We start from the raw sequence: 25,601 nt of genomic DNA, 5'->3' as shown, positions 1-25,601 counted from the left end.
CTTAGCCCTCAAAAACCAGTGGTTGGATAATTGCAATCTTTGTGGAGCATCATCGTTTGGGGGTCATATTCTGCACTGGAATGTTGTCTGGTGACCTTGTGGCTGATGTCAACACATCGATTAACACATCCCAGACTGCCCTGTTCCCTAGTGTCTCACTGTCTCCCCCTCCTGGCAGCAGAGGGCATTGATCAAGCCTGATCTGACCTGACAGTTCAGTTCAGTTCAGTTCAGTCGCTCAGTCGTGCCCAGCTCTTTGCGTCCCATGGACTGCAGCACGCCAGGCCTCCCTGTCCATCACCAACTCCCAGAGTTTACTCAAACTCATGTCCATTGAGTCGGTGATGCCATCCAACCATCTCATCCTCTGTCGTCCCCTTCTCCCACCTTCAGTCTGTCCCAGCATCAGGGTCTTTGCCAACCAGTCAGTTCTTCGCATCAGGTGGCCAAAGTATTGGAGTTTCAGCTTCAGCATCAGTCCTTCCAATGAACACCCAGGACTGATCTCCTTTAGGATGGACTGGTTGGATCTCCTTGCAGTCCAAGGGACTCTCAAGAGTCTTCTCCAACACCACAGTTTAAAAGCATCAATTCTTTGGCGCTCAGCTTTCTTTATAGTCCAACTCTCACATCCATACATGACTACTGGAAAAACCAAAGCTTTGACTTGATGGACCTTTGTTGGAAAAGTAATGTCTCTGCTTTTTAATATGCTGTCTAGGTTGCTCATAACTTTTCTTCCAAGGAGTAAGCGTCTTTTAATTTCATGGCTGCAGTCACCATCTGCAGTGGACATCATTTATTCTGGCAACAAGATGTTAGGAGAGAGAGAGAGAGCTTTTAAAAAAGAGTCACCTGTATTCAAATACTGATTCTGCCGCTTAAGGGCTACATGATCTTGAGAAAGTTCCTTAACCTCTTTAAGCCTCAGGTTTCCTGTGCGTAAAATGGGCATATACTGGAACTTTTCTCTTGGATTTCTTAAGAGGATTTGTTGTTGTTCAGTTGCTAATTTGAGTCCAACTCTTTGCAACCCCAAGAACTGCTGCATGCCAGCTTCCCTGTCCTTCACCATCTCCCAGAGTTTGCTCAGATTCACATCCATTTAGTCGATGATGCTATCCAATCATCTCATCCTCTGTTGCCCCCTTCTCATTTTGCCTTCAATCCTTCCCTGCGTCAGGGTCTTTTCTTGATTATGCAGATTAAGTGAGAATAAGAAAGTAAACCCCACTGTAGGAGCCCAGTAAGTGTTTGCTATTCCTGAGCCAGGGGATTTCTAGGTCCAAGGAGATAGCAGCTAAGTCCTGTACATCAGAACCACCATGCCCATGAGCCTAGGGAAGGATCCATCTCTGAGGCTAACATTCAGCCCCAAAGCTTACTTGCCCCCCAGGGCTACCAAAATCACCTCCCTGCCCTTAGCCCAGAGCTGTGACCCCAGAGCACCCTGACTGTGTTAGTTCAGTTCAGTTTAGTCACTCAGTCGTGTCCAACTCTCTGTGACCCCATGGACTGCAGCACGCCAGGCCTCCCTGTCCATCACTAACTCCCAGAGCTTGCTCAAACCCATGTCCATTGAGTCAGTGATGCCATCCAACCATCTCATCCTCTGTCATCCCCTTCTCCTCCCACCTTCAATCTTTCCCAGCATCAGGGTCTTTCTTGTCCAGTCAAAGATGCTTTTCCCTGAATTCTGGCCACTCATCCAGGGTCAGAGTCTGGAATGTCAAGTCCACTTTCTGAGTTTCCCCTGTCTGTCAGCATGGACCATCTGGTCCCCAGTTTAGGAAAAGTTGCCCAGGGTCCTCCTGGCATGCCCCTGGGCGCCGTGGGCAGTGTGGCCTGCGTGCTGAAGTGGGCAGTGAGTCCGCCTGTCGGGCCGGGTGCTGCTCAAACCTGCTGGCGCACTGCAGTAAAACCGCCTTCGACTTAATATATGCTAATTAGATTTTAATGGGATTCAGATTTCCAACCGTAGTGCCGTGTTAGCCATGGCAAGTTATAATCATATCTAATTGGTAATTCTAACATAACAAATTTCTTGGATAAATTATTCTTAGTTAATAGTCCCCCAGGAACAACCTCAAAGCATGCGCTCACACACACACACACACTCACAGGCACATACACACTCACTCATATTTATATATTTTAGGGGAAATTGAGGGAAAAAAAGGACAAGAAAGGAAGCAGGTGCCCAGTGAAGCAAAGCTGTTATTTCAAGCCTGGAATCCTGCAGGATCTCCCCCTGGAACCTCTCACAAAAGCCCTCTGTGTTGTTGGAACCCAGATCCATATCCTGAGCCCAGGAGGGTTCTGAGTGGGATCAGGGCCACTGCCTTTGAGAGTGGGTCCCCGTCTGGGTCCCCCGGGTAGACGGTTCTCATCCTGGGAGGCAGCAGAGGGCCACCAGGCTGGGACCTCAGCCCGCTTGGCACGGGGACCCAGCCCTCGGGGAGGACTACTCTGGCTGCAGAAGCCTTCCTCCCTTCCCGTGAGACTGCTCAGCCTGGAACTCTTCCTGGTACAGATTCCTGGGTCCCCAAAGAGGTGAAAGAGGCACCCACTGGGAGAGTTGATATTTCCTTTTCCAGGCAGATCACTGAGTGTCATTCCTGTAAAAAGGATGTAGGTGAGTCAACCCAGCTTCTGGTCCTCACGTCGCCGCTAAGCGTCTGTGACCCCAGGGCGAGCTGCTCAGGGCCTCTGTTTCCCAGCTGTAGTACAGGTTGACGTTTGAGACTCAGCATACCTTTCTGAAGGCTTCCCAGGTGGCGCTAGTGATCAAGAACCCGCCTGCCAATGCAGGAGGCATAAGAGATGCAGGCACAACGCCCGGGTTGGGAAGATCCCCTGGAGGAGGGCCTGGCGACCCACTCCAGCATTCTTGCCTGGAGAATGCCATGGACAGGGGCCTGGCAGGCTACAGTCCATGGGGTCGCGACTTGTATACACCCGTCTGCTTTAGCTGGAAGGAGGTGGTCGTTTCTTTGATGGGCGGGGAAGGGTCTGGAGGGCGTGCCTGCCCCTCTGCTTTCTCCCTTTTCCATGAGCTGCTGTCTGTCCCCCGAGGCTGCCCCCGGCCATAGGAGATGGCGGTTCTCTGCTGAGTGCCCCCAGAGGACACGAGGTGCGGGGGGAGGCTGTATCCTCCCACACAGCATGAGGGGAGGGAGGTGTGCGTGAAGAGGATGGAATTTCCAGCCGGGTCCCTGCTTATCCGCAGCTGTGTGATTCTGGGCCTGGCCCCCTCCCACCCTGAGGCTCCTCCTTGCTCTGTTTATTAAATGAGCATGGAGCGCCTATCTTAGAAGGCTGTTGAGTGGACCAGTGACCCAGCCTTGTAAGGATCTGATCTGAGTTCCCTAACTGTAAGTTCCTCCCCCTTTGTTCCCCCTCTTCTTCTTCACTCCCCTCTCCTTTGCTGGCATGATTTAAAGGCACAGAGTGACCTTGGGGGGAAGGACCACATGATATCTTTTATCTATTACTAAAGGATGGAGATTAATGTTAGCATCTTGTGCCAAGTGAGTGATAATGACAGGTAATATTTATTGAGCACATACTACATGCCAGACAATTTTTTTCTAAGTACTTTATATGCGCTATCTCATTCAGCCCCAAAAGCGGAGTACAGTTATGATCCTCATTCTAGAGAGAGGATCACAAAGACGTTTTTTGTAAATAGCCTGAGGCCACACAGCTAGTCAACAGCTTTTAAAGACAAAATGTGAGCCCAGGAGAGTTTAACTCCAGAGCTCACTTCTTTAAACACCTGCCACAGAGTCCTGCCTCTGGACTGACCACCTTGAGATCCTTAGACTATTTAGGACAACCATCTGCCTTGGAGGAGTTTCCAGGGAGAAGGAAGGAAAAACGGAATCCGCTGCGTTTCTGGTCTACACCTGACTATGTCCTGGGCTTCTCACCCAACGAGGCAGAGGACCTGGTGTTTCTATCCTAGGTCCAGATCTCAGGTCCAGGCCTTCATTTTCCTCTGCGACCTTCAGCAGGTTACGTAACCACTCTAAGCCTGTTTCCTTACTTGGAAAAGGAATCTGATGCTTCCTACACTGCAAGGTTGTTGTGAAGATCAAATGAGATGATGTGTGCGAAGTGCTTGGCACAGCCTTTAGCTGGTAGAGAAGATCTGGTACGTGGTAAATTCCTAAATATAGGATGTTGATATTTATGCAAATTCTTATGTGTGGAACTGTTGCTATTTAATGTGTCACGTGCATCCTGTAAGTGATGTATGTGCATGTGTGCTAAGTTGCCTTGGTCGTATCTGACTCTTTTCGGCCCTATGGACTATATAGTCTCCAGGGTCCTCTGTCCATGTGATTTCCCAGACAAAAATACTGGAGTGGGATGTCATACCTCCCTCCAGGGGGTCTTCCCAACCCAGGGATTGAACCTGCGTCTCTTATGTCCCCTGCATTGATAGGAGAGTTCTTTGCCACTAGCAATTTACAGGGTGTATATAATTAGCCACTAATTTACAGGGTCTAATTATCCCCGTTTTATAGTTGGAAAAGCTGAGTTCAGATGGCTTAATCCACTTGCCCAAGATGCCACAGTGGGAATGTCTTTAAGCTGCTGTCCGAGTCCTCAAAGACTTTCAACTCCAAAGACTTTCAAAACCCTGGCTGTCACGGGGGAAGGACAGTCCCCGTCGTCAGAGAAGGAAGGTCTCTGGGGGAGGCCAAGTTTGAGGAGGTGAGTGTAGGGATGTGAGTTTAGGGAAGGGCTCTTCCAAAATGCTGTTTGTCTGTGGCCCCTGGGGTCTCCAGATCCTCGGAGGAAGAGGCAGAAGGGGATGGGAGCTTGGGGTGGGGACCGCAGCCGCCGGGGCAGATGAGAGGGGGCGGGGGAGGCGGGGGAGGCGGCCTCCACGAAGCTCAGCCCCAAGGCCAGGTGCAGCTGCCCGCCCGGGGCTCCGCTGTGTGTGCTGACATTCAGGCCTGTCGCTGGCGATCGGGCCCAATTGGAAAAAGTGCGTGTATGTTGCACATCCATTTCCTTCCACCCATCACTCAGAGCTGTCTTCCCTGGAGGAGACCAAGGGCGTAATCACTGACATAATAGCTTAAGTGCTTTTGGAAAACTCCCCTCTCTGGGCTGGTCTGTGGCTCAGCTGTCCCCGATGGGTGTCAGGGCCAGTCTCTCTGTCTCTCTGTGTCTCTCTGTCTCTCTGACTCTCCTCTGTCTCTTGTTTCATTTCTGCCCACTCCTCCCTCATTCAGCCCTTAACCTCATTCTGTCTGGTTCATGATCTCTGTTTCACAGGAGGCCAGTTGGACTGGAGAGTTCGATTTTTCAGAATCACTCCCCACAGGGACCCTCTTCTCTGTCCCACCACCCCCATCCCCAAATTCCTCCTGGACCCCCCTGTCTTTCTAGGATGTCCGATCCCAGGGTGGCCTGACGCCCAGGACCCTGAACGGCTCTTTGGCTGGCTCCCCCATCCCCTCCCGTTCCCCTTCCTCCCCTGTCCAGGCCAGCCACATCCTTGGCTCCTCTCTCCGCTCTTTCTGGACTCCCCCCACCCTCCTCCCCCTCCGCCCACCTTCTCGTCCCTCAGGACCATCCTTCTCTCCCTCTGCTTTCCACCAGCAGCACCAGGGCTCCTGGGGGATCAGCCTCCATGCCGGCCTTCCCATCTCCGCCTCCATCCCAGAAATGCACGGGTGAGCACCCAGCTTTAGGGGTCACTTCGGGCAGTCAGCTCTCCTTCAGGGGCAGAGCGCAGAGACCCTTGTTTTGGGTTTTGTTTTCTCTGCTCTGCATGCATGTGAGCATTTTATCAAACCTGCAGCCTGTCTGGAGTCAGGATGACAACTCTGACCCAGGGTCCTTGTGTAGGAGCCGCGGCTCACGGCTCCGCGTCTCCCTTCCGTCAGGGCAGCCCTGACCTCGGGTCGGAGGTGGTTGCTGGCACCACCCATGGTGGTAGCCCGTGGGGTAGGCAGGTCCGCAGATACGCTCCTGCCTGGCCAGGGTGGAAGCAGGAAGGGCGGTCTCTGGCACCACGAGGCGGGGCAGGGCAGAGGAGCCGTGTGACTTCCCTTGGGGTGCTGTGGGGCCCTGAGGTACCCCGAGGCTGAGAAGATGCTGACTCCAGACCTCGCTCCTCTCGCAGGCACGTGGGTGGAGAGGCCACCAGTTTCGCCTCCCCGGAACCTCCTCCCCGGAAGGGGCAGCTCTGGGAAAGTGTCATGGGCCCCCCCATTCCTGTGACCTAGTGATGAGGAACCCCAGCTGCCACGTTCTTGTTGATGAGCCCGGCTCCGAGGGCTAGGCTGACGGGAGGAGGAGGACTGACGCCCTGGCTGACGTGCTAGGAAGGGGGCTGGCCCCCTAGGGGCCCAGCAGGGGTCTCTACACTGACCGACAGCTGGACCCACTGACCTGGAGCCGAACTGGGAAGGTGGCAGAATTGACTCTGATGCTCCTTCCTCTCCTTGAAGACCTGGCTTCCCAGTCACCACCTCCTGGAAGCCCCCCCAGACCTCCCCAGCCGGGACAGTCTTGTACCCTTTCTGTGACCCTATTGCACGTTTTCATATTTTTGTTCTGACACTTGTCACGTGGCATTTCAGTTCCTCTTTCCCTGGAGTCTGTCGTTCTGCAGAGACTGGGTGCTCTTTATGGCAGGATCTGCCCAGCTTGTCTTGGTGTTTCCCCTGCCTGGCGTACAGCCAGACCAGAGGGGTGTTAAGAGTCCATCAAATGAGTGAGTAACCAGGTAAACAAGTAAATGAAGGATCTGCCTCCCTGTCAGGCTGGGCTTGATGTCACCCGCCCCACCTTGCCTCCTTGCAGTCCTAGGTCAGACAGATCACCGTTTCCGGCCTGCTCAGGCCTTAGTGTCCTCACACTCAGAGCCCAGAGCAGATGGCTGCCCGTCCCCTGCAGACGGCAGGCCTCCCAATGACTCTCTCTGGGCGTGTCCCCTCCCACTTTATCTGGCTCATTCACTTGCTGCTGAGATGTTGATGCGTTTTAGGGGCCGTGGAACCCAGCGCCAGAGCTGTTAATAGGGCAAAGCGATTCCAATTTCATGCCTACATGGGCCTCCCTCTATTAAGGTAAAAAGAAGGAACAAATCTTGTTTTGTTCCTTCCAGAAAACAGACAAAGCATTGTGCAACACTGGCTTGGGTAGGCTGGCTGGCAGGCAGCAGGAGCGGGGGCAGGGGGCCCGTGCGAGACAGAACAGGGCTTTGGGGAAGAAGGAAGTAGGTTGAGGAGGCAGGTGGTGCTGTGTGGTTGTTGCCGCTGACCTGGCCTGGGTGTTGATGCTGACGGATATGAGAGACCTTTCAACACTTGAAAATCAACTTCTTTACTGTTGCTCGCAAGATGCAGGCAGGCAAATACGTATTGTATGAATGGATCATTTACTTGTCACACTTTTAAAAGAGAAATGAGGAGACATTTGGGCTTCCCAGTTGAAATGAGACTATGTGACGTGGTGGATGGGAAACCAAGATGCTAGAATATCAAGTTCAGAGTGTGGGGCTGATGGAGACTGTGAACACAGCCCTACTTCTGCCTCCTGACCAGCATCCACACACTATGCCATATGGTTTTGCAGTTCTCATCCAAAAGTGGAATCGGTTTCACCATCCCTTGAATCTAATAGCTCATGTTGGCCAAAAACAAAAAAAACAACAATGCAGTGGAAGTGACAGAGGGCCAGTTCCCCCAGGTCAGTGGGATGTGATAGATGTGGTCTGTGCCCCTGTGGGCTTCACGTGTGGCTCAGTCAGTAAAGAATCTGCCTGCGGTGCAGGAGATGCGGGTTCCATCCCTGAGTCAGGAAGATCCCCTGGAGAAGGACATGGCAACCCACTCCAATATTCTTGCCTGGGAAATCCCGTGGACAGAGGAACTGGTTCCTTCCGGAGGCTCAAGGGGAGAGTGTTTCCTCGCCTTTTCCGGCTTCGAGGTTGCCTGGATTCCTTGGCTCATGGCCCCTTCCCGGCATCACGACAATCTCTTGCTTCTGTCATCATAGGTCCTCCTACTTGCTGCTTTCTTGTCTCCCCCTTATAAGGAACCCCTTGTGATTGGACCCACTTGGATCATCCAGGACAATCTTCCCACCTCAGGATCCTTCAGTTAATCACATTGGCCAAAATCCCTTTTGTCACATAAGGTAACATATTCACAGGTTCTTGAGATTAGAATGTGAGCATCTTAGGAGACTCACAGATTTAGAAAACAAACTTATGGTTGCCAGGGGGACGGGATACTTAGGGGGTTTGGGATGGACGTGGACACACTGCTGTATTTAAAATGGATAACCAACAAGGACCTGCTGTACTGCGCGTGTCTTATGGCAGCATGGATGGGGACCTCTGGGGGCACGTGGATGCGTTTGTATGTATGTCTGAGTCCCTTTGGTGTTCACTGGAAACTATCATAGCATTGTTAACTGGCTATACCCCAAGACAAAATAAAACGTTTATAAAAAATTTACAAAAGAACAAGAACGTCTCTGCGGGGGTATCACTCTGTGCTCCGTTCTCATCCTCCAGCCCTCTCCTTCTCTGCCATGCAGATTCCAGAGGACTCCCCAAACTGCCTTGGGGTTTTCATGAGCCCCAGTAAATTTTCATTGTGTTAATCAAGTAAAATTCTGGGGTCAATGTGTTACTGCAGCCCAGCTTCTCCTGGCTGAGTAACACGCTCTTCCAGGTCTCTCCTCAGTGACTCTCAAGTCTGGGCCGTGGCTCAGAGACACCCCCCTCCCCCAGACACTCAGGCCTTCCCTCCAATAGCCGAATGTCACGGGGAACCGTCTGGTAGTTGAGTAAGAAGTTCTGGAACCTCTGCCGCTGACTTCGTGTGACCCTGATTGACGTTGGCCTCGGCCATGTGACTTACTTCAGCTGAAGAGTGTGGACACGATAGGCAGATGCCTTGACCGTACTTGCCTGGTTTGCATTTCTTGCCTTGAGCTTTGATGATCCACCGCAAGAGGATCAGCCACCACCTCTTTAGCCTGCGCCCCAGAGCAGACACCCAGCGAGGAGAGCCGAGTCCAACCCCAAGCCTGGAATCCAGCCCAGACGGCCTCTTGCCGGAAGCAGGGCTGCCCAGCTGAATCCAGACTGCCGTGCCGTGCTGAGTCATGTCTGACTCTGTGACCCCATGGACTGTAGCCCACCAGGCTCCTCTGTCCATGGGGTTTTCCAGGCAAGAATGCTGCCGTGGGTTTCCATTTCCTCCTCCAGAATCCAGACCAGATCGGCTGAACCGCTTCATCCTGAACGTGAACATTGATACTAGTTTCTGCTATTTCATGCCTCTGTGATTCAGGTCGCTGTTAGGCAGCATCATTGTGGCAAGAGCTGACTATTACACCTGGCCCTGAGGGAGCGCAGGTTTCCTGAGTAAAGTCTCTGGCAACCTCCCACGCCTGGACTTGGATGAGACAAGGAGCTGCCCTTCCACCCCTCCTCCGGGAAAGAGCATGCCCTCTGCCACCGCCCCCCCAGTGCCTGTCCCAAGGCTGCACGCCGGGAGGTGCCCGTTGCTGCAATAGAACATGAAGAATTCAGAGCCACAGACGGAGGTGGGGAAAAGTGTTGTGTATTAATTGAACTGACCGAAGGAGCCAAGACACGGACAGAAAGAGACTAAGAACAAGACTGGAAATAGTTTAAAAAAGAAAGGAAAACCGGTCGCAGAGACGCCAGTGCCAGATGGAGTGGAGGGCGCGCCTTCACGTCAGCTCCAGGACCACTGTCAGGGCGAGCACCAGGGTGAGCCGGACGCCAGCGGGGCCAGACGAGGAACCTGTGTGGGGGGCAGCGTCAGGGCAGGGACCCCGCGCCGCCTCTCTCGGGGGCGTGGGTTGTGGGGGGGGTGGGCCCTGGGGACCACGAAGCTCCGGAGGGCCCCAGACGAGAGTCTGCACTTCAGCGTTAGGTCGCGCTGGATTCCAGCCCCAGCCCTGCCGTCGGTCCCAGCTGACTGCACGTGATCCCCTCCCTGTCCCAGGCCTGCTGGGCAGAGGCCGGGCTCCCTGGGGGCCCCCAGGACCCTGCAGTGGGGACCAGGAGTGTGGGGGAAGGCATCGTGAAATGTGGGGTCAGCTCAGTGTGGGGAGGGGAGGGCTGCCGGCCTGGGAGGGGTATCCGGACCCCATGGGGTGGTTTCCAGGTCAGGGCCAGCCTGGGGATGGGGGCAGCATAAAGGACCCAGCTGAGACATTGGTCTGCATGCCCAGCATCCTGCGAGGTGGTCAAGGGCCCCAGACCACAACCCCAGGGTCAGGGTTGAACACATCTTCTTGGGGTCATGGAAGCTGGGCTCCCGAAAAGACCTGGTCCGTGGAGATCCCTGCCAGCTGCTTAGGGATACTGGGTACCCCTTAATGGCTTTAGTGCCCACTCCTGACCTTTGACCCAGACTCTGCCCAACTGGAGGACAATCACGTGCCTAAGGCCTGGCGGAGGGGCAGGGGCAGGCAAAGGGACCGTTTGGGGAACAGAGCTTTCACGCTGGAAGCTCCGAGGTTGGAGACTTACCATTAGAGTCTTCTGTTCCTCTTGGGATATTCGGGTTTTCTGTCGGGAAGAACAGAAAGAGAACTAGAGCACGGACAGCATTCAGACCTCGGCAAAGGAGGCCCCTTATCCAGGACCCGCTGAGCGTCACGTCACCACGCCTCTCAGGGCGGGTGCACGGCCTGTGCGGGCTGGGAGGTATTGGCCCCATTCTACAGATGGCGAGACTGAGGGAGGGGAAACCGCTTGCCCAGAGTTGCCCCGTCACCGAGTGGGAAATCTGAGGTTTGAACCCAGGGCTCTTGAGCGCCAAAGCGGCTCTTGTTTCAACCACAGCACTCCAGGGCCTCACCGCGGGGTGCCTCTTTGGGGCAAATTTGGGGACCTCAGGCCCCTGCTGCTCCCACCTCCTTGGGACAAGCCCACCGGCCCTGGGTAGGCCTCCCGACCCCGTGGTCCGCACAGCCTACCAAACACGATGAGCCGGGTGTGCGTGTCGGTGGAGCCCAGCGGGTTCTGGGCCATGCAGCGGTACATGGAGCCGTTGAGCTCGGCTGGCACGCGCTCCAGCACCAGCTCCCTCCCGTCAAACTCGGCGCTGCCGTCCAGCAGAAGGCTCCCCACCCGCGTCCACGTGAACATGGGCTCCGGGAAGACCTCGCTCTGTTGGCCAGAGCAGGGAGGGCGGAGTCACAGAGCGGGAAGGGGCCAGAGGCAGGGCCTGGCGGGGCGCGGGTAACACATTCTCATCCCACGGTTGGGAGCGGCTGCCCGGAACCTTGGGAAGAAGAGGACCCCAGGGCTGAAAAGAAGAGCAAGGCCACGTGCCACGCATGCTCTGAGCTGCAGACGGGCGGGCAGAGCCGTGCACGCGCCCCGTGCGCTTCCTCGAGGAAGCCGACTCTGCCGTCACACCGGTTAGGAGACAGGCCTGCTGGCGGTGCTGGAGGGGAAGGGGGTAAGGCTGGGCCCCGACCACCTCCCGCCCGCCTCTCAGGTGCTCAGAGCGAGGCTGACCTGAAACCCATGGACCAGAATCCTCACGGTGTCCCCGACCCGGGCTCTGCTGGGCGTCATCATGATTTTGGGTCCTTTGGGGGCGACTGTGAAGGAGGAGAAGGCCGGGTCAGAGGGGACTCAGCAAAGAAAGGAGGGGCGGGGGAACGGAAGAGAAGGCTCCCGTCCACTGCACTCACTCACACACAGTTCCCAAGCCCCGGCTGAGAGCTGGGGGTTTCATGGCCCCCGGAACACACCCCGGCCCTGGTGGGGTCCACTCTCAGTGCGGGCAAAAGACCATCACAAGCCGGTGTGATGAGGGGTCAGATCAGAGACGCCCGGGGGACAGGGGGGTCGGGGATGCCCCGGGGAGGTGCCGCCCGGAGATGACTCAGCTGCAGACAGGCAGGAACCTGCTGCAGCAGCCAGTGCTGCCAGACACGCAAGCTCGCATGTGCACTAAACGCCTGTGAGCTGCGGTCTTGCCATGTCGTCCCCATTGTACAGCGGAGTCAACTGAGGCTCAGAGAGCGGAAGCAACCTGCCAGAGGTCACACAGTGAGGAGGCACCGGGGCCAAATGTCGGGTCTCATCATTCCTGCCCCAGAGCACAGTCTTCCAGGTTAATCTGACCCACGGTTTTTTTTTTTTCTGGAATCTCTGGGTTGAAGGTGAGTGGAAGGTAGCAAAATATGGGGGGAGTCGTCTCCCTCCTTGGGCCTGGTCTGTCCTGATTCTCTTCCTCATCTGGTATCAGTTTCAAGCCCTTTAACTACTCTGAACTTGGGAGACACGATGCCCCAAGGGAGACTATAGAATATCAGGGAAGGAAGAGCCACAGAAATCACTGGGTTCATCCTCTCAGGTTTCAGATCGGGAAACCGCAGCCCAGGGGTTCAGTTCAGTTCAGTTCAGTTGCTCAGTTGTGTCCAACTCTTTGCGACCCCATGGACTGCAGCACGCCAGGCCTCCCCGTCCATCACCAACTCCTGGAGTTTACTCAAACTCATGTCCATTGAGTCGGTGATGCCATCCAACCATCTCATCCTCTGTCATCCCATTCTCCTCCTGCCTTCTATCTTTCCCTGCATCAGGGTCTTTTCAAATGAGTCAGCTCTTTGCATCAGGTGGCCAAAGAATTGGAGCTTCAGCTTCAGCATCAGTCCTTCCAGTGAACACCCAGGACTGATCTCCTTTAGGATGGACTGGTTGGATCTCCTTGCAGTCCTAGGGACTCTCAAGCATTTTCTCCAACACCACAGCTCAAAAGCATCAATTCTTCGGCGCTCAGTTTCTTCATAGTCCAACTCTCACATCCATACACGACCGTTGGAAAAACCATAGCCCAGGGGTAACGAAGGGGTTTATCCAAGGTCGCCCACAGGGCCAGTTTCTCCTCCTGCGACTTCCACACCCAGCTTCTGTCTGCCAGATCCTTCCATCACTCACTCGTTCATCCAGCAAGGAATCACTGAGCCAGCTGCACGGCAGGGCTGGGGACACAGTGGTGACGGAGGCGTGCGCCTGCTGACACGGAGCTCACACTTTGGTAGGGGAGACACTCGACACAAAGTCAGTACCTGAACGAGAACTTATCAGCATCATGGGGACTCGGACCAGTGGGGAGTCAGGGTCTGAGGGTCTCTTCCGAGGAGCTGCTCTGTCAGCTGAGAGGAAGCTCTGGAAAGGGTCCCAGCTGGAGGGGACAGCCAGGCTGCGGTGCTGAGGTTGAAGGTCGGGGGTCGTGGGTGTGTGGACTGGGCCAGACCCCGCGGGTTTCTGGGCCCGGGAGAGAGGTGGGGTTTAAGTAGGAGTGCCTCGCTCTGTGCCACTCTCTGCGAGCATCTCCAGGGCTGGCAGCAGGAGAAGAGCTTTGTCCCCAGGCCCTGGGGCTGGCCCGGGGTCTCCTCATGGGTCCCACCAGCTCCTGAAATCTCTCTTTCCCAGTCAGAGCTCTCAGAGAAGAACTCAGGGCAGCTGGCGGCTGTGAGTGATCTCCCAGGCACTGCCAATTCCATTCTCCGAGAATGACAGCAAAGGACTGCTAATTAAATCACGAGCAAGACATCTGAAGGGCCGCGTGGGGCGGAGAGACGCATCAGGGGAAGAGCCGGGGCCACGCCGGGGGGCGGAGGGACGGGGCAGGCGGGGGCGGCTCCCGCGGCTGCGCCCACCACGCGGGAGAGGAGCCCCTGTGCGCCCCTGGACCAGAGCCTTCCCTGGCTCTTCCCAAATGCAGGATGGGAACAGCCACGGCAACCCTTGCCCGCCCACCGGGCTGGGCTGTTAGGAGTGCTGGGAGACGGTGTGGGTTTGAGGGCATTTGTCCGGCACATCCTGAGGGCCAGGCACTCCGTTAAGCACCTCAGGATGCATGATCTCATTTAAATCTCCCACCTCTTGCGGTTGTCCTCATAAGGCAATGCAGGCTTAGGGGAGCAAGTCACTTTCTCGCCTTTCTCGTGAACTCTCAAGCGCTGTCAAGGTCCCTTTGCAGGCGAGGAGCGCTGCGGGGGACCGTCTGTCTCCTCTTCTTGTCCTGCGTGGGTGGCACTGTCCCGCTGCAGCCAGCAGGGGGCGTAGAAGAGCCCCCGTCCCGGAGACGTGAGCAGGAGGAGCAGACAGCTCCTGGGTCAGAGTCCTAACTGCCGGCTTTTCTAAAGGCCCCGCCCACCCGCTTCAGGCCGGCCTGGGCCTCCTGGCCCCCAGGAGAGGGGGCTCACATTTATCAGGCGCCTGACACGCACTAGACTCAGTTCTAGGACCGTCTGCACCCCCCCTTCCCATCCTGATGCTTACAGAGCAAGTTGCCATGAAACTCATTTTGCAGGTTACATAACTGGCTCCCAGGAGGTCACACGGCAAAGGTGTGGCGGGAGCAGGACCCGAGGGTGCATCGGTCTTTAGAGGGGCGCTCAGAGCCCGGGGTGGAGGGGGAGCGGCCCACCCTCCCCTGCTGCCCTGAGCTCCTGTGGAACCAACCCTGAGGGGCACCGGGTGGGCAGGCGAGGGGCCTGCTCTGCCCACACCTCCAGGCCTGACCTGGCAGCTGCTGGCAAGCGGGAGCCTTGGTGGCCGGCGGCCCCTCTGACCTGCCGCAGGAGCTGCTGGGAGGCCAGCTGCCACCACCCACCCCGTCCACTGCGCGCTGACCCCCTTCAGCAGCTCCCGACAGGCCGGTCCTGGGCCCCCTCTCCTGCCCCTAGAACTCGCCACTGGAAGGACCCACGGGAAGGTTCTGTGCCCCTGGGATTTCCCTCCTGAATTCCTGGACATGTGGAAAGAGTGGGAGTCTGGAGACCCAGGATTGAGGCCTGTCTTCCAGTCTCTGGTTACGTGACTTTGATGAGTCAGTTCAACTTGTTGGGCCTCAGTTTTCCCACCTGTAGATGGATAGAACAGGCCACTATCCCACTCTTTGAGAAACTGTTCTGAAAATGACAGTGAGGGGGAGAGACGAGACAGAAATGTGAAATGGTGTGCGGCTGCTCAGGGGTGTGCGAAAGATCCTGATCTTATAACTGCTGTCTCCACTCCCTCAGCGTTGTGCTGCAAGAATAGCCCTGTGAAATCTCATGGAAAAGCTCTTCTAGGCCCTACACTGTGGGAATTTCGGGTCTTCACAAAGACAGTCATCTACCCACTCATCCACCCACTTATCCATCCATCCATCCATCCACCCGTCCATCCTTCCAAGCATTCATTCTATTTATCCATCCATTCACCCATCCATCCTTCCAAGCATTCATTCTATCCATCCATCCATCCACCCATCCATCCTTCCAAGCATTCATTCTATCCATCCATCCGTCCACCCATCCATCCTTGAAGCATTCATTCTATTCATCCATCCATTCACCCATCCATCCTTCCAAGCATTCATTCTATCCATCCATCCATCCACCCATCACTTCATCATGTTATTCATCCCTTCACCATGTCCCCTGTGCATCCATTTATCCATCCATCATCTGTTCAGATACCTACCCATAAACCTACTAATCCGCTCACCCACCCATTCATTCATTCATCCGCTGTATCTAGTTCTTTATTGGACACCTAACCTGTATCGGCCACTATGCAGGGCAGTGTTGGGGACACATTAATGAATAGCAGCAGCGGCCTGTATTTACCGAGTACTTAGTCTGTCGCTGCGGTAAGCACTTCGGATGCCCTGCCTTGTTTAATCTTCACTTAGCCCCGTACTATGCAAATAAGACCCTGTCCGCATACAGCTTAAATTCTAGTGGAAGATCCAAGCAATATGAAAATATATCACATACTTGCGTTCGTGCACACTCAGTCATGTCTGTCTCTTTGTAACCCTATGGACTGTAGCCCGCCAGGCTCCTCTGTCCATGGGATTCTCCAGGCAAGAGCACTGGAGTGGGGTGGCCGTTTCCTGCGCCAGGGGATCATCTCTACCCAAGGATGATCCCCCCTCATCTCTTGCATCTCCTTGCACTGGTAAGAGGATTCTTTTTACCACTGAGCCACCTGGGAAGCCTCTCATACACTTGCAGATGGAGATAAACGCAATGCCAGCAAACAAAGCTAGGGAAGGAGTTCAACGAGGGGGGCGGTGGGCAAGAGGAGGCGGGAAAGAGTGTTCAGGTGAAGAGCCTTTGGGTAGAAAATGTGACCTGAATGGAGGAGGGATTGAGGTTATCTGGGGTCAGGCTATTCCAGGCAGAAAGGAAGGACAGTGCAAAGTCATGGCGGTGGGCCTGAGCTGGGCATGTTCGAGGAAGGATGAGCAGAACCCTGTGGCTGGAGCAGATGGAGTAGAGGAGAGCGTGAAGGATGAGCTCCGTGGGGTGGATCTACACGCGAGGCAGTCTGTTTTGGGTTGCTTTGTTTGGCTTTCATGTATTCTTAAATTGTGATGAAGCTCACAGAAGGGAAATGTGCTGTTCTTAAGAACACTATTTGACAAACCCTACTAAACGTGAACACCTGTGTAAACACTCTCCCAGTCAAATTCGAGAACGTTCCCATTCCCCCCCAAGGTCCCCTGAGACTTCCTCCCCGTCAGTTTCCACGGCCCACAGGTGAACACCGCTCTGCTGTCCGCGCTCAGAGGTTGGGTGTGAATGGAGCCGGGCTGTGTGTGCTCTGCTGTCTGTCTGCACTCAGCACGGAGTTTCTGAGCGTCGTCCATGTTGTTGGCGTATTAGGAGTTATTCTTCTGTATGCATGAGAAGTGATTCATTATATGAAGGTGTCACAGATTTCATCATCCGTTTTCCTAGTTGCATGTTTCTTTCTTTCTTTTACAGTTTTTGCTGTTGTTATGGGTAAAGCTGCTGTGAACATCCAAGGCTTTGTGTGTGTTTAGTCATGGGTGACTCTTTCAGCGCCCATGGACTGTAGGCTGCCATCCGTGGGATTCTCCAGGCCAGAATACTGGAGTGGGATGCCGTTTAACCCTCCATGGGATCTTCCGAACCCAGGGATCAAACCCACATCTCTTGCAAGTCCTACACTGGCATGGGGATTCTTCACCATTTGCACCGCCTGGGAAGCCCCCAGTCTTCATGGATGTATGTTTTCATTTTTCTTGGGTAAGTATTTACGAGTGAAATTGCTGGGTCATAGGGTAGATAGGAGTATTCTTATCTTTGTAAGAAACTAGCAGTTTGCCAAAGCAGCGGTGCTGTTTCGTACACCCCACACCATATGAAGTCTCTTATTATTCCAGTCCTTGCCAACATCTGCTGATGTCCATCTTTCTGTTGCAGGCAGGCATTTTAGTCGTTGTGAAGCGGTATCTCACGTTTTAGTCTTTATGTCCTTAATGATGTTATTTATATACCTTTTTATATGCGGATTGGCCATTTGTATATCCTCTCTTTAGAAATGTGTTGTTATTGATCTGCAGTGGTTCTTTATATATTCAGGATATAAATCCCTCACCATATATGTCTCGGGAGTATTTTCTATCAGTTTGTAGTTTGCTTTTTCATCTCGCCCCATTTCATTTTCTTAAAAGTGCCTTCAGAGGACCAGAAGGTTTGAATTTTGATTAAGTCCAATTCACCAATTTTCAGATTTGCGTTTAGTTCTTTTTGTGACCTTTGTAAGAAATCCTTGCCCACCTCAGTGTCACAAAGATATATTCCTGTGTTTTGCCCTAGAAGTTTTTATGATGCTGGGTTTTACGTTTGGGTCTGTGACTCATCTCAGATTAATTGTGTGTATGCAAGGTAGGGGTCAGGTTCAGTTTTTCCTTAAGTGTATCCAGTAGTTCCAGGCCCATGTGTTAAGAAGAGTTTTGTCTTCCCACTGAACAGCCTGGGTGGGGGGAAACCTTTGTCAAAAATCCACTGACTGTATGTGGGTCTATTTCTGGAGTGTCTTTGTTCAATCAATCTGTCTACCGCCGTAGGCTTTGCGGTGGGTGTGTACGTGGATTTATGTTTTAGATCAGCCAGGGTGGAGAGTAGAAAAGGACACGAGCGGGAGCAGGAAGGCCAGTTCGGGGCTGCTGCGCTAACCCAGCCTGAGCTGCCGGTGCTTAGACTGGAAGGCTGGAGAGGAGACCCGGAGGCAGGTGGCGGCGGGACAGATGCTGAGGCGGAGCTGCCCGGGCGCTCGGTGAAGGAGCCACCCGCAGTGCAGGCGACCCCGGTTCAATCCCGGGGTCGAGAAGATCCCCTGGAGAAGGGATCGGCTACCCATTCCAGTATTCTGGCCTGGAGAATTCCATGGACTGTACAATCCATGAGGGTCGCAAAGAGTCAGACACGACGGAGTGACTTTCACTTTCAAGGATGGCTCAGCTGTGGGGCAGGAGAAAAGTGGGGGAAAGTGGGTGACTCCAGGCCTTCCAGTTTGATCAATGGGAAGAAGGTAGTTGCCGTCTGCTGACACGGGCTTTAGGACCACCAGGCGTCTGTCTTCTTGGGGGCAGTGGTTTCTGAGCTGAGGGGGCATCCCTGGCAGGGGGAATACCTGGAGTCCATAGGGTCACAGTCGGACACGATTGAGGCAACTTGGCGCGCACACACACACGCAAAGGGAAACACGGGAGGCGTGCCCCACCCTCGCTCGCCTGACCTTTGGAGTCCTGAGCAGGTGATGGGAACGTGTGCCCTGAGCTCACCTCCTGCAGCGTGCTTTCTCACCACATGGCCAGAGGGCAGGGTCCCTTGACGGTGTGACGTGCAGACCCTCACTCAGGATCCCCCGGCTCCCACCACCGTCCTGGCCAAAGCCACTGGCTCCCTGCCTCCTCACCTCAGCCCCACCGGTGAGCAGCAGGGGGCAGTGGTTAAGAGCATGGGCTCTGGGGTCAGACCTGGCTGGGTGGCCCAAGGAGAGCTGCTCTAAGCCCGGGTCCCCTCACTTATAAAATAGAGATATTGATGGCATCTCTCAGCTGCCTCTTAGGGTCCCTGCAAGGAGATCTTGTGGGGAAGCATCTGGAACAGAGCCTGGCTCCAGGGTGCGCCCCACACGTACATGAGGTTACAATCGCTCCCCCCACTCAGCAGGTCAGGAAACGAGGCTCAGAGTCCTAAGAAGCTTGAGACCCTCCCAGCTGACCGTAGTTGAGATGAGACAGGAAGCCAGCCTGAGGGTCCCTTCCCCTGGGTGGCCCTGCTGGGTCCCCTATCCCCTGTGGACACACACGTGTTCGTCGTGTTCACTCACGGCCTGTGAGAGGGCCTTTCTCTTGCTCTGGTGAGGACGATTGGGGGTGCATGTCAAGGTGGCTCCACTTGGAGGGAGGAACCATCTGGAACCTAGGGCCGGGCAGGCAAGCGCTCTGACATGGCTTGGGACGGGCGTCGGGAAGACGGCTCAGCGCCGCTCCATCCCGGGGAGCGGGGAGCTGCAAGCTCCAACCTGGCTGCTCGGAAGCCTCATCTGCTCTCATCTTCCTCATTCTCTGGGGTGGGGTGGGAGCAGGAAGCCCTCTCGTGGGGAGCCAAGGCTTCGGCGAGAGAGGCCAGGGGTGGCCTTCACAGATCAAGCCTCCTGATGAGCGGTTGAGGCTGCTCTGACTCCCAGCCTGGAAGTAGACTGTATCCCGTGGACAGGAAGGCTCAAATGCAAGGAAGCACTCTGGGAAGGATGGGGGGTCCAGAGAAACGGGGGGCGGGGCTGCCTGGCAAAGTGGGGAGGCTGGGAGAGGGGTCTGGGCACGCTCTGCGTGGGAGCGACCCTGGCGCCCGACACAGGGCCTGCCCACAGGGGGTGCTCGCTGAGTTTCCGGGTGTGATGAGCAAATGTACCCACGGGGCAGGCGCCGTGACAGCAGATGCCCCGAAGCAGCTCAGCGAGTGGCGGCTAGGGGCAAAACCGAGCCACGCTGGAGCCCTTGGACCCCTGCCCTACTCACCGCGGGCAACGTACTTCACCTCCCCGGGTCTCAGGTGCCTCCTCTGTGCTATGGGACACTGCTAGCCCTAACCTCATTGAGTGACCGTGAGGGTTAACAGTCAGGGTATCTGCTAGGTTCCTACGAGGAAAGCAACGGCCTGTGGTATACGGTAGGTGTTCAGTAAATGCTAGTTAGCCCTTATGATCATTTTCTGTGTGGGCCAGCGGCCTCTGGGAATCAAAGAGACCTTTTCATGGGTCCTCAGAGAACTAACCCATAGCCAGCAAGTGTGTCCCGTCCTGGGGCTGATAGGTTCAGTGGCTGGCGTGGGGGGACATGGAGAAGGCACCAACAGAATGTCTGGAAATTCCAGCTCTGCTGCTTATAAGTTGGTGACTCAAAGGGAGGGATCCCACCAAAGTGAGGCTCAGTTTTGCTCACCTGTAAAATGGGGCTGCATGGTAAACCACTTGTGAAGAGTGAATGAGAGGACCCTGGCATATGTTCCTGGCGCATATTAGGTGTATATGTACACGAAATCCTTTCTCTTGGTGTCTGGTGCAGAGTTGATGCTGGGTTTTCTGGTGGGCTAGCTGAAAACAGAGATGCCCTTTGGACGCCCCCCGCCGCTGGGGTCTCAGCCGTCATCAGTCACTGTTCTCTGTCCTTGGTTGTGGGGGGGGTGGGTCTGGGCTGGGGGCTGCGGATGTTTCCAGGCAACTGCTCACCCCTGGGGGAGCTGCAGGGACAAGCCCAGGCACCTTGGGCTGTGAGCTGAGCTGCCAGGTGCTGAAAGTCAAGGTCCAGAGTGTTGCGGGCAGAGGGGACCAGTACAGGGTCACTGAGGCCATCTCCCTGCCCTACCCCACCCCAGTCAATACAAACGCTGGCTCGAAGAGTCCCATAGGTCTAGAGAAGATTCCACATGTCCCTTCTCCCTGCCTCTACTCAGCTGGGAGACGGATAAGGGGACACGGGTCAGATCCTAGGGAGCTGCTCTGGGGACAGGCTGAGTTGGTGCTCCGCAGGAAGAGGAAGCAGGTCCTGGCTGGGGACTGGATTCTCAGGCTGAGCTGACCCTGGGCATCCAGTTCCCTGGTTGAGCCACTTCCCATATCCCTGCAGGTGGCAGGGTTTCCATGGTGCTCAGCCAGGGCGGTACCCTCCCACATCCGGTACGTTCCTCACCCCATGCTGGCCAAGCTTCCATAACTGCGGGTAGCCCTGACCCCGATCTGACCAGCGTCCGACCTGCCACGCTCACGATCCGTGCCTAGTGACTCTTCCCTGGGCTCGCGGGTCTCTTACTCAGTTGAGAAACGCCCCCGTCACCTCCGTGTCATCTTTCCCTGACCCCGCACCCCTATCTTATGAGTCCCACCTCCTGTGTATCCTTCACTCACGCAGCAAACTTCCTTGGGACTGGCACGTTCCACCCATCTTCAACCTTGGAAACCTCCTGTGTTTCTGACACTGATCTAGCAAACTTCTGAGACTTCCATATTCCTGATCCTGTTGGACCAGACTCCCCAGACCTCCCCGTTGCCTCCCATGTCCTCCAACCCAGCTCAGCAAACCTCCCAAAGAGCCTGACCCTGACCTCCGTGCCCGACCCGAACCCCAGCTTGTTCCATCTTCTCCCTGTCTCCGGGTCCAAGGCTCCCCACTGCCCAGCTCTGCAGGGAGGGGGGAGCTGCAGAGGGGCTCCCAGCGGGCCTCACCCAGCGTGACCTCGGCCTGCATGGGCATCGACAGCGCCGGATGCTTGACCTCGCAGCTGAAGAGGGCCTCGTTGTCGGTCTGTGGGTTGAGCGTCCAGGTGAGCAGGGCGCGCACCTCCACCGTGCCGTCGCCGCCCGGGCTGTGGCTGTGCCGCAGGAAGTAGACGGGCTCGGAGCCGTGCACCCAGTGGGGGAACTCGCGGCTCACCACCGTCTCGGGGATGTTCTCGGTGGTCGGCTGGATGACGCTGCTGGGGTCTGGGGTCAGGCTGCGGGAGGGGCGCTCCGTGGAGGGACGCCCGCCCCGGTTCTCAGCATCTAGCAGGGACAGCGACCTCTGCATCTTGGTGTCGTCCAGGTCACGGTGCAGGAGGCTGCGGAAGGGCCTGCTGTCCTGCAGGGGACCAGAGCTGGCCGCCCGCGGCTCCGACAGGGGCACTGCGTCGATGGGTTCCCCGTCTCGCTTGAAATAAACCTGAAATCGCAAGGAGGGTGGGTGGAAAGATTTGGCGCCAGTGACCGGGACCTCCCAAGGGGCTCTCAGAGGAACTGGCCGCAGGAGGCCCCTCCTGCTCCTTGTAGCCTTCTGGATGGACCCCTAGTGCTCTGAGGCAGCTCGGGTCAACGGGGACACGCAGGCTCCAGTGGCAGAGGCTGAGCCTATGAGCTTCTCTGAGCCTCAGTTTCCTTACTTGGAATACTGGGGCTTCCCCGGTGGCTCAGCGGCAGAGAATCCACCTGCAATGCAGGAGTCACAGGAGACACAGGTTCAAGCCCTGGGTCTGGAAGATCCCCTGGAGGAGGACATGGCAACCCACTCCAGTATTCTTTTCTGGAGAACTCTATGGATAGAGGAGCCTGGCGGGCTATGGTCCATGGGGTCGCACAGGGTCTGAAGCAACTTAGCACGCATGCCCACAAAGGGAATACGAACACCTACTTCCTTGGATGCTCAGAAACAGTGTGCAAAAACAGGACCCTGGACACAGCCCTGGCAGCCCTCCCCCAACCCCAGGCTGCAAGGGGGTGGTCCCTGCCCACCTGGAGAGAGCGGGGCAAGAAGGAGGGGAGCACCAGAGAGTAGATGAGATGTCAGAAGGCGGAGGAGGGGTGTGTGTGTGTGTGTGTGTGTGTGCGCGTGCGTGTGCGTGCGGTGTTAGAGATGGAAGGCAGGAAACAGCTGTGTGTGTGGGAGGGCGCTAGGTGCAGGATGGGGCGAAAGCCGGCATCTTCTCGCTTTCTCTGCTAATAGGGACTTCGAGTTTTGAGAGGCAGCATTTAATTTAATTTGCTGTCTTTTTATTTTGGTACATACGCCCAGAGGCCTGTGGGGATTGGGTGTATTTCTTTTTTTAATAAATCAGATAAATAAATCGATGGGAGACAGGGAGAGGGGAGGCCAGGCAACAGCTCTGGGGACACTCTTGCTGGTGGGGAAAGGGAGATGGAGGCCACGGGGAGGAGGGTGTGGGAGGGTGCACGAAATGCGGGGTGCGCAGAGGCTGTCAGCGTTTATAGCTCCAACGAAGAATCTCTTATGCCAATAATAGCCTGCTTTGGGGTTTTTCTTTCTTTCCCTTTTTTTTTGAAAAGTGCTTCAAAAGCAGTTTTGTAATTTATATCAAAGAATTCTTTCAAGTTCTGACGTCCCAGCCAAACATAAGGTGCCTGGAATGCGGGGAGATGAGGATCTCGTATATATTTGAATTTAGTATTGCTGTGTCTTAAATGGTAGGAGCCAGCAGGCTGGGGCGGGGGTGGGGGGCAGGGGGAGGGCTTCCGGCAGCCTTGGGACTGTGAGTAGAATTTGTGTGTGTGTGTGTGTGTGCTGAGCAAAAAAGGAGTTTTTCTTTGGGGAAAAAGACCAGCTTGTCTCACTGTAGGGAGGCTAGCCCTCCTCATGGGCTCCAAAGGGGAAACCTTGGGGCCGTGTCCTGCCCTCACCTGTTGCTGCTTGGAGGCTGCTTGGGTCTGTGTCCTTGGGGCTGTACGGTCAGGGGGCAGGCCCTTACTGCAGGCGCGCTCTGCACCCCGCCGCGGCCCGCTTGCCCCGCGCACCTGCTGATTGCCCTGTTCCCGTTCTCTTCACACCTGATTACTCCTGTCCCGTCCTGGGCAGCTGGGTCTCCCTGGGCCACGGCCTGGGGTGAACTGGCCCAGGCCGCAAGATCACCCCCACGGGTCCTCCCGGTGAGACAGTCAAGGGTCTGGAAGGAGAACCGCCTCCCCACCTGGAACTCTACGCCCCTGCCCGTGGCCCCACTCTATGCTCAGTCGTGGCCGACTCTGCGACCCCATGGATGGCAGCCCGCCAGGCTCCTCTGTCCGTGGGGACTCTCCGGGCAAGAATAAGGAGTGGGTTGCTGTGCCCTCCTCCAGGGGATCTCCCCAACACGGATCAAAGCCACGTCCCCTGTGACTCCTGCATTGCAGGTGGATTCTTTACCAGCTGAGCCATCAGGGGAGTTTGCAGAGAGCCCTAAGCATCCCACAGATGAGCCTCAGGGACCCATTAGGGCAACTTGCCCTTCCTTCACTTCTAAAGATCTTCTGCACGGGGCTTCCACACATATTTCATTTAGATGAAACAGGTCCTGCTGCTTCTAAAAAAGCTGGAAAGCTGTAATACTGTCCACACCCTAAACCTGCTGAAAAAGCCTGAGAAGCAGAGGGGGGCATTCCTGCTCAGGGTCACTTGGCACATGTGACGTCAGGGGCTGGAACCCAACTCCCCGGATGCTCTCAGGCCTTCCCCTCCCCCCGACCCCTTCAAGCTGCTACGATAATAACTCAGAAGCCACACCAACAGACCTCAAGGTGGTCAGCGGTGACGGTTTAGTCGCTCAGCCGTGTCCGACTCTTGCGACCCCAGTGGACTATAGCCCAGCAGGGTTCCTCTGTCCAAGGACGTCTCCAGGCAAGAACACTGGAGGGGGTTGCCGTGCCCTCTTCCGGGGTCTCTTCCCGATACAGGGATGGAGCCTGCATCTCCTGCATTGCAGGTGGGCTCCTCACCGCTGAGCCAGCAGGGAAGCCCCCAGAGTGGGTGGGGTGGGTCTAATAAGGAGCTGGTGCCAAAACAGAGAGTCCCCATTTCCTTTCTCCCCCCTTTCCTCTCCCTTCCCGCCCTCGCGCCTTCCTTCCCGCCCTCCGCAGTGGGCTTGGAGCTGGAGGGCATGACCTCGAGTCCCAGCTCTGTCCAGGACACAGTGGGGGCCTCTCTCCACTTTGCTTCCCTTCTGGGGCCTCATCTGCCTCCGCCCTGTTCAATCGCTGGGATAGGAGTATGCTTGAAGCTGGGACCCCCTGAAGACCACCCTCACTGCAGCTCAGGGACTGCAGGGTCTGGGAGACGTGGGGTCCTCCTCAGCTCACCAGGAGGCAAGAGACCCACAGACATCCGGGCGGGTCAGCTGCGTGGGCAGAGTGGGACCAGGCGGATGGCGCACAGAGCACGCTCGCTCTGCAGAGGGCTCCGTGCTGACACGGGCCGCTGGGCAAGGCACACGGGAGGGGACGCAGCTGGGGCGGCCGCGGCGGTACTCACTGTGGGCGCCGGCTTCCCTCCCGACACGATGCAGACCAGCGTGAAGTTCCGGGCTTGGTAGCGGCTGAAGGGGGCTGGGGTGTCAGCGGCCACCACCTCGATGGAGGTGGGCGGGGCTGCCCAAAGAGAAGCACAAGGAGAGCAGGGCTTCACTGGAAGGTTCAGAGAGAGTTCACTGATGCCCTCGGACGGGCCAGGTCCTGTGCTGGGAGCGGGGAGACGTGTGAGAGGGGAGGTCGCTCAGTCGTGTCCGACTCTTTGTGACCCCCTGGACTGTAGCCCGCTGGGCTCCTCTGCCCATCGGATTCAGTAGACCGGAATACTAGAGGGCGTAGTCCTTCCCTTCTCCAGGGCATCTTCCCAACCCAGGGATGGAACCCAGGTCTCCCGCATTGCAGGCGGCTTCTTTACCAGCTGAGCCCCCAGGGAAGCTCAACAGGGCTTCTATGGCAGAGGACAAATGCTGCACAATTCCAGGGG

General features: G+C 56.0%; 1 protein-coding gene across 1 annotated transcript in view; it reads right to left on the bottom strand.

Moving 5' to 3' along the window:
• Window positions 1-9,696: 9,696 nt before the first annotated feature.
• The window catches only part of IGSF21 (immunoglobin superfamily member 21), a 269,234-nt gene continuing 253,329 nt past the window's right edge, over window positions 9,697-25,601 (bottom strand). Inside the window, exons 5-10 of the mRNA XM_061147813.1 lie at window positions 25,122-25,237; window positions 21,575-22,049; window positions 11,543-11,628; window positions 10,996-11,188; window positions 10,547-10,585; window positions 9,697-9,812 (exon numbers count right to left, since the gene is read on the bottom strand). Of these exons, the coding sequence (XP_061003796.1) occupies window positions 9,739-9,812; window positions 10,547-10,585; window positions 10,996-11,188; window positions 11,543-11,628; window positions 21,575-22,049; window positions 25,122-25,237 (983 nt within the window). The 3' untranslated portion in view covers window positions 9,697-9,738. The remainder of the gene's footprint in view (window positions 9,813-10,546; window positions 10,586-10,995; window positions 11,189-11,542; window positions 11,629-21,574; window positions 22,050-25,121; window positions 25,238-25,601) is intronic.

Source organism: Dama dama, chromosome 8, assembly GCF_033118175.1.
Source record: "Dama dama isolate Ldn47 chromosome 8, ASM3311817v1, whole genome shotgun sequence".
Taxonomy (NCBI): Eukaryota; Metazoa; Chordata; class Mammalia; order Artiodactyla; family Cervidae; genus Dama; species Dama dama.
This window is presented reverse-complemented; position numbering and strand designations above follow the sequence as displayed.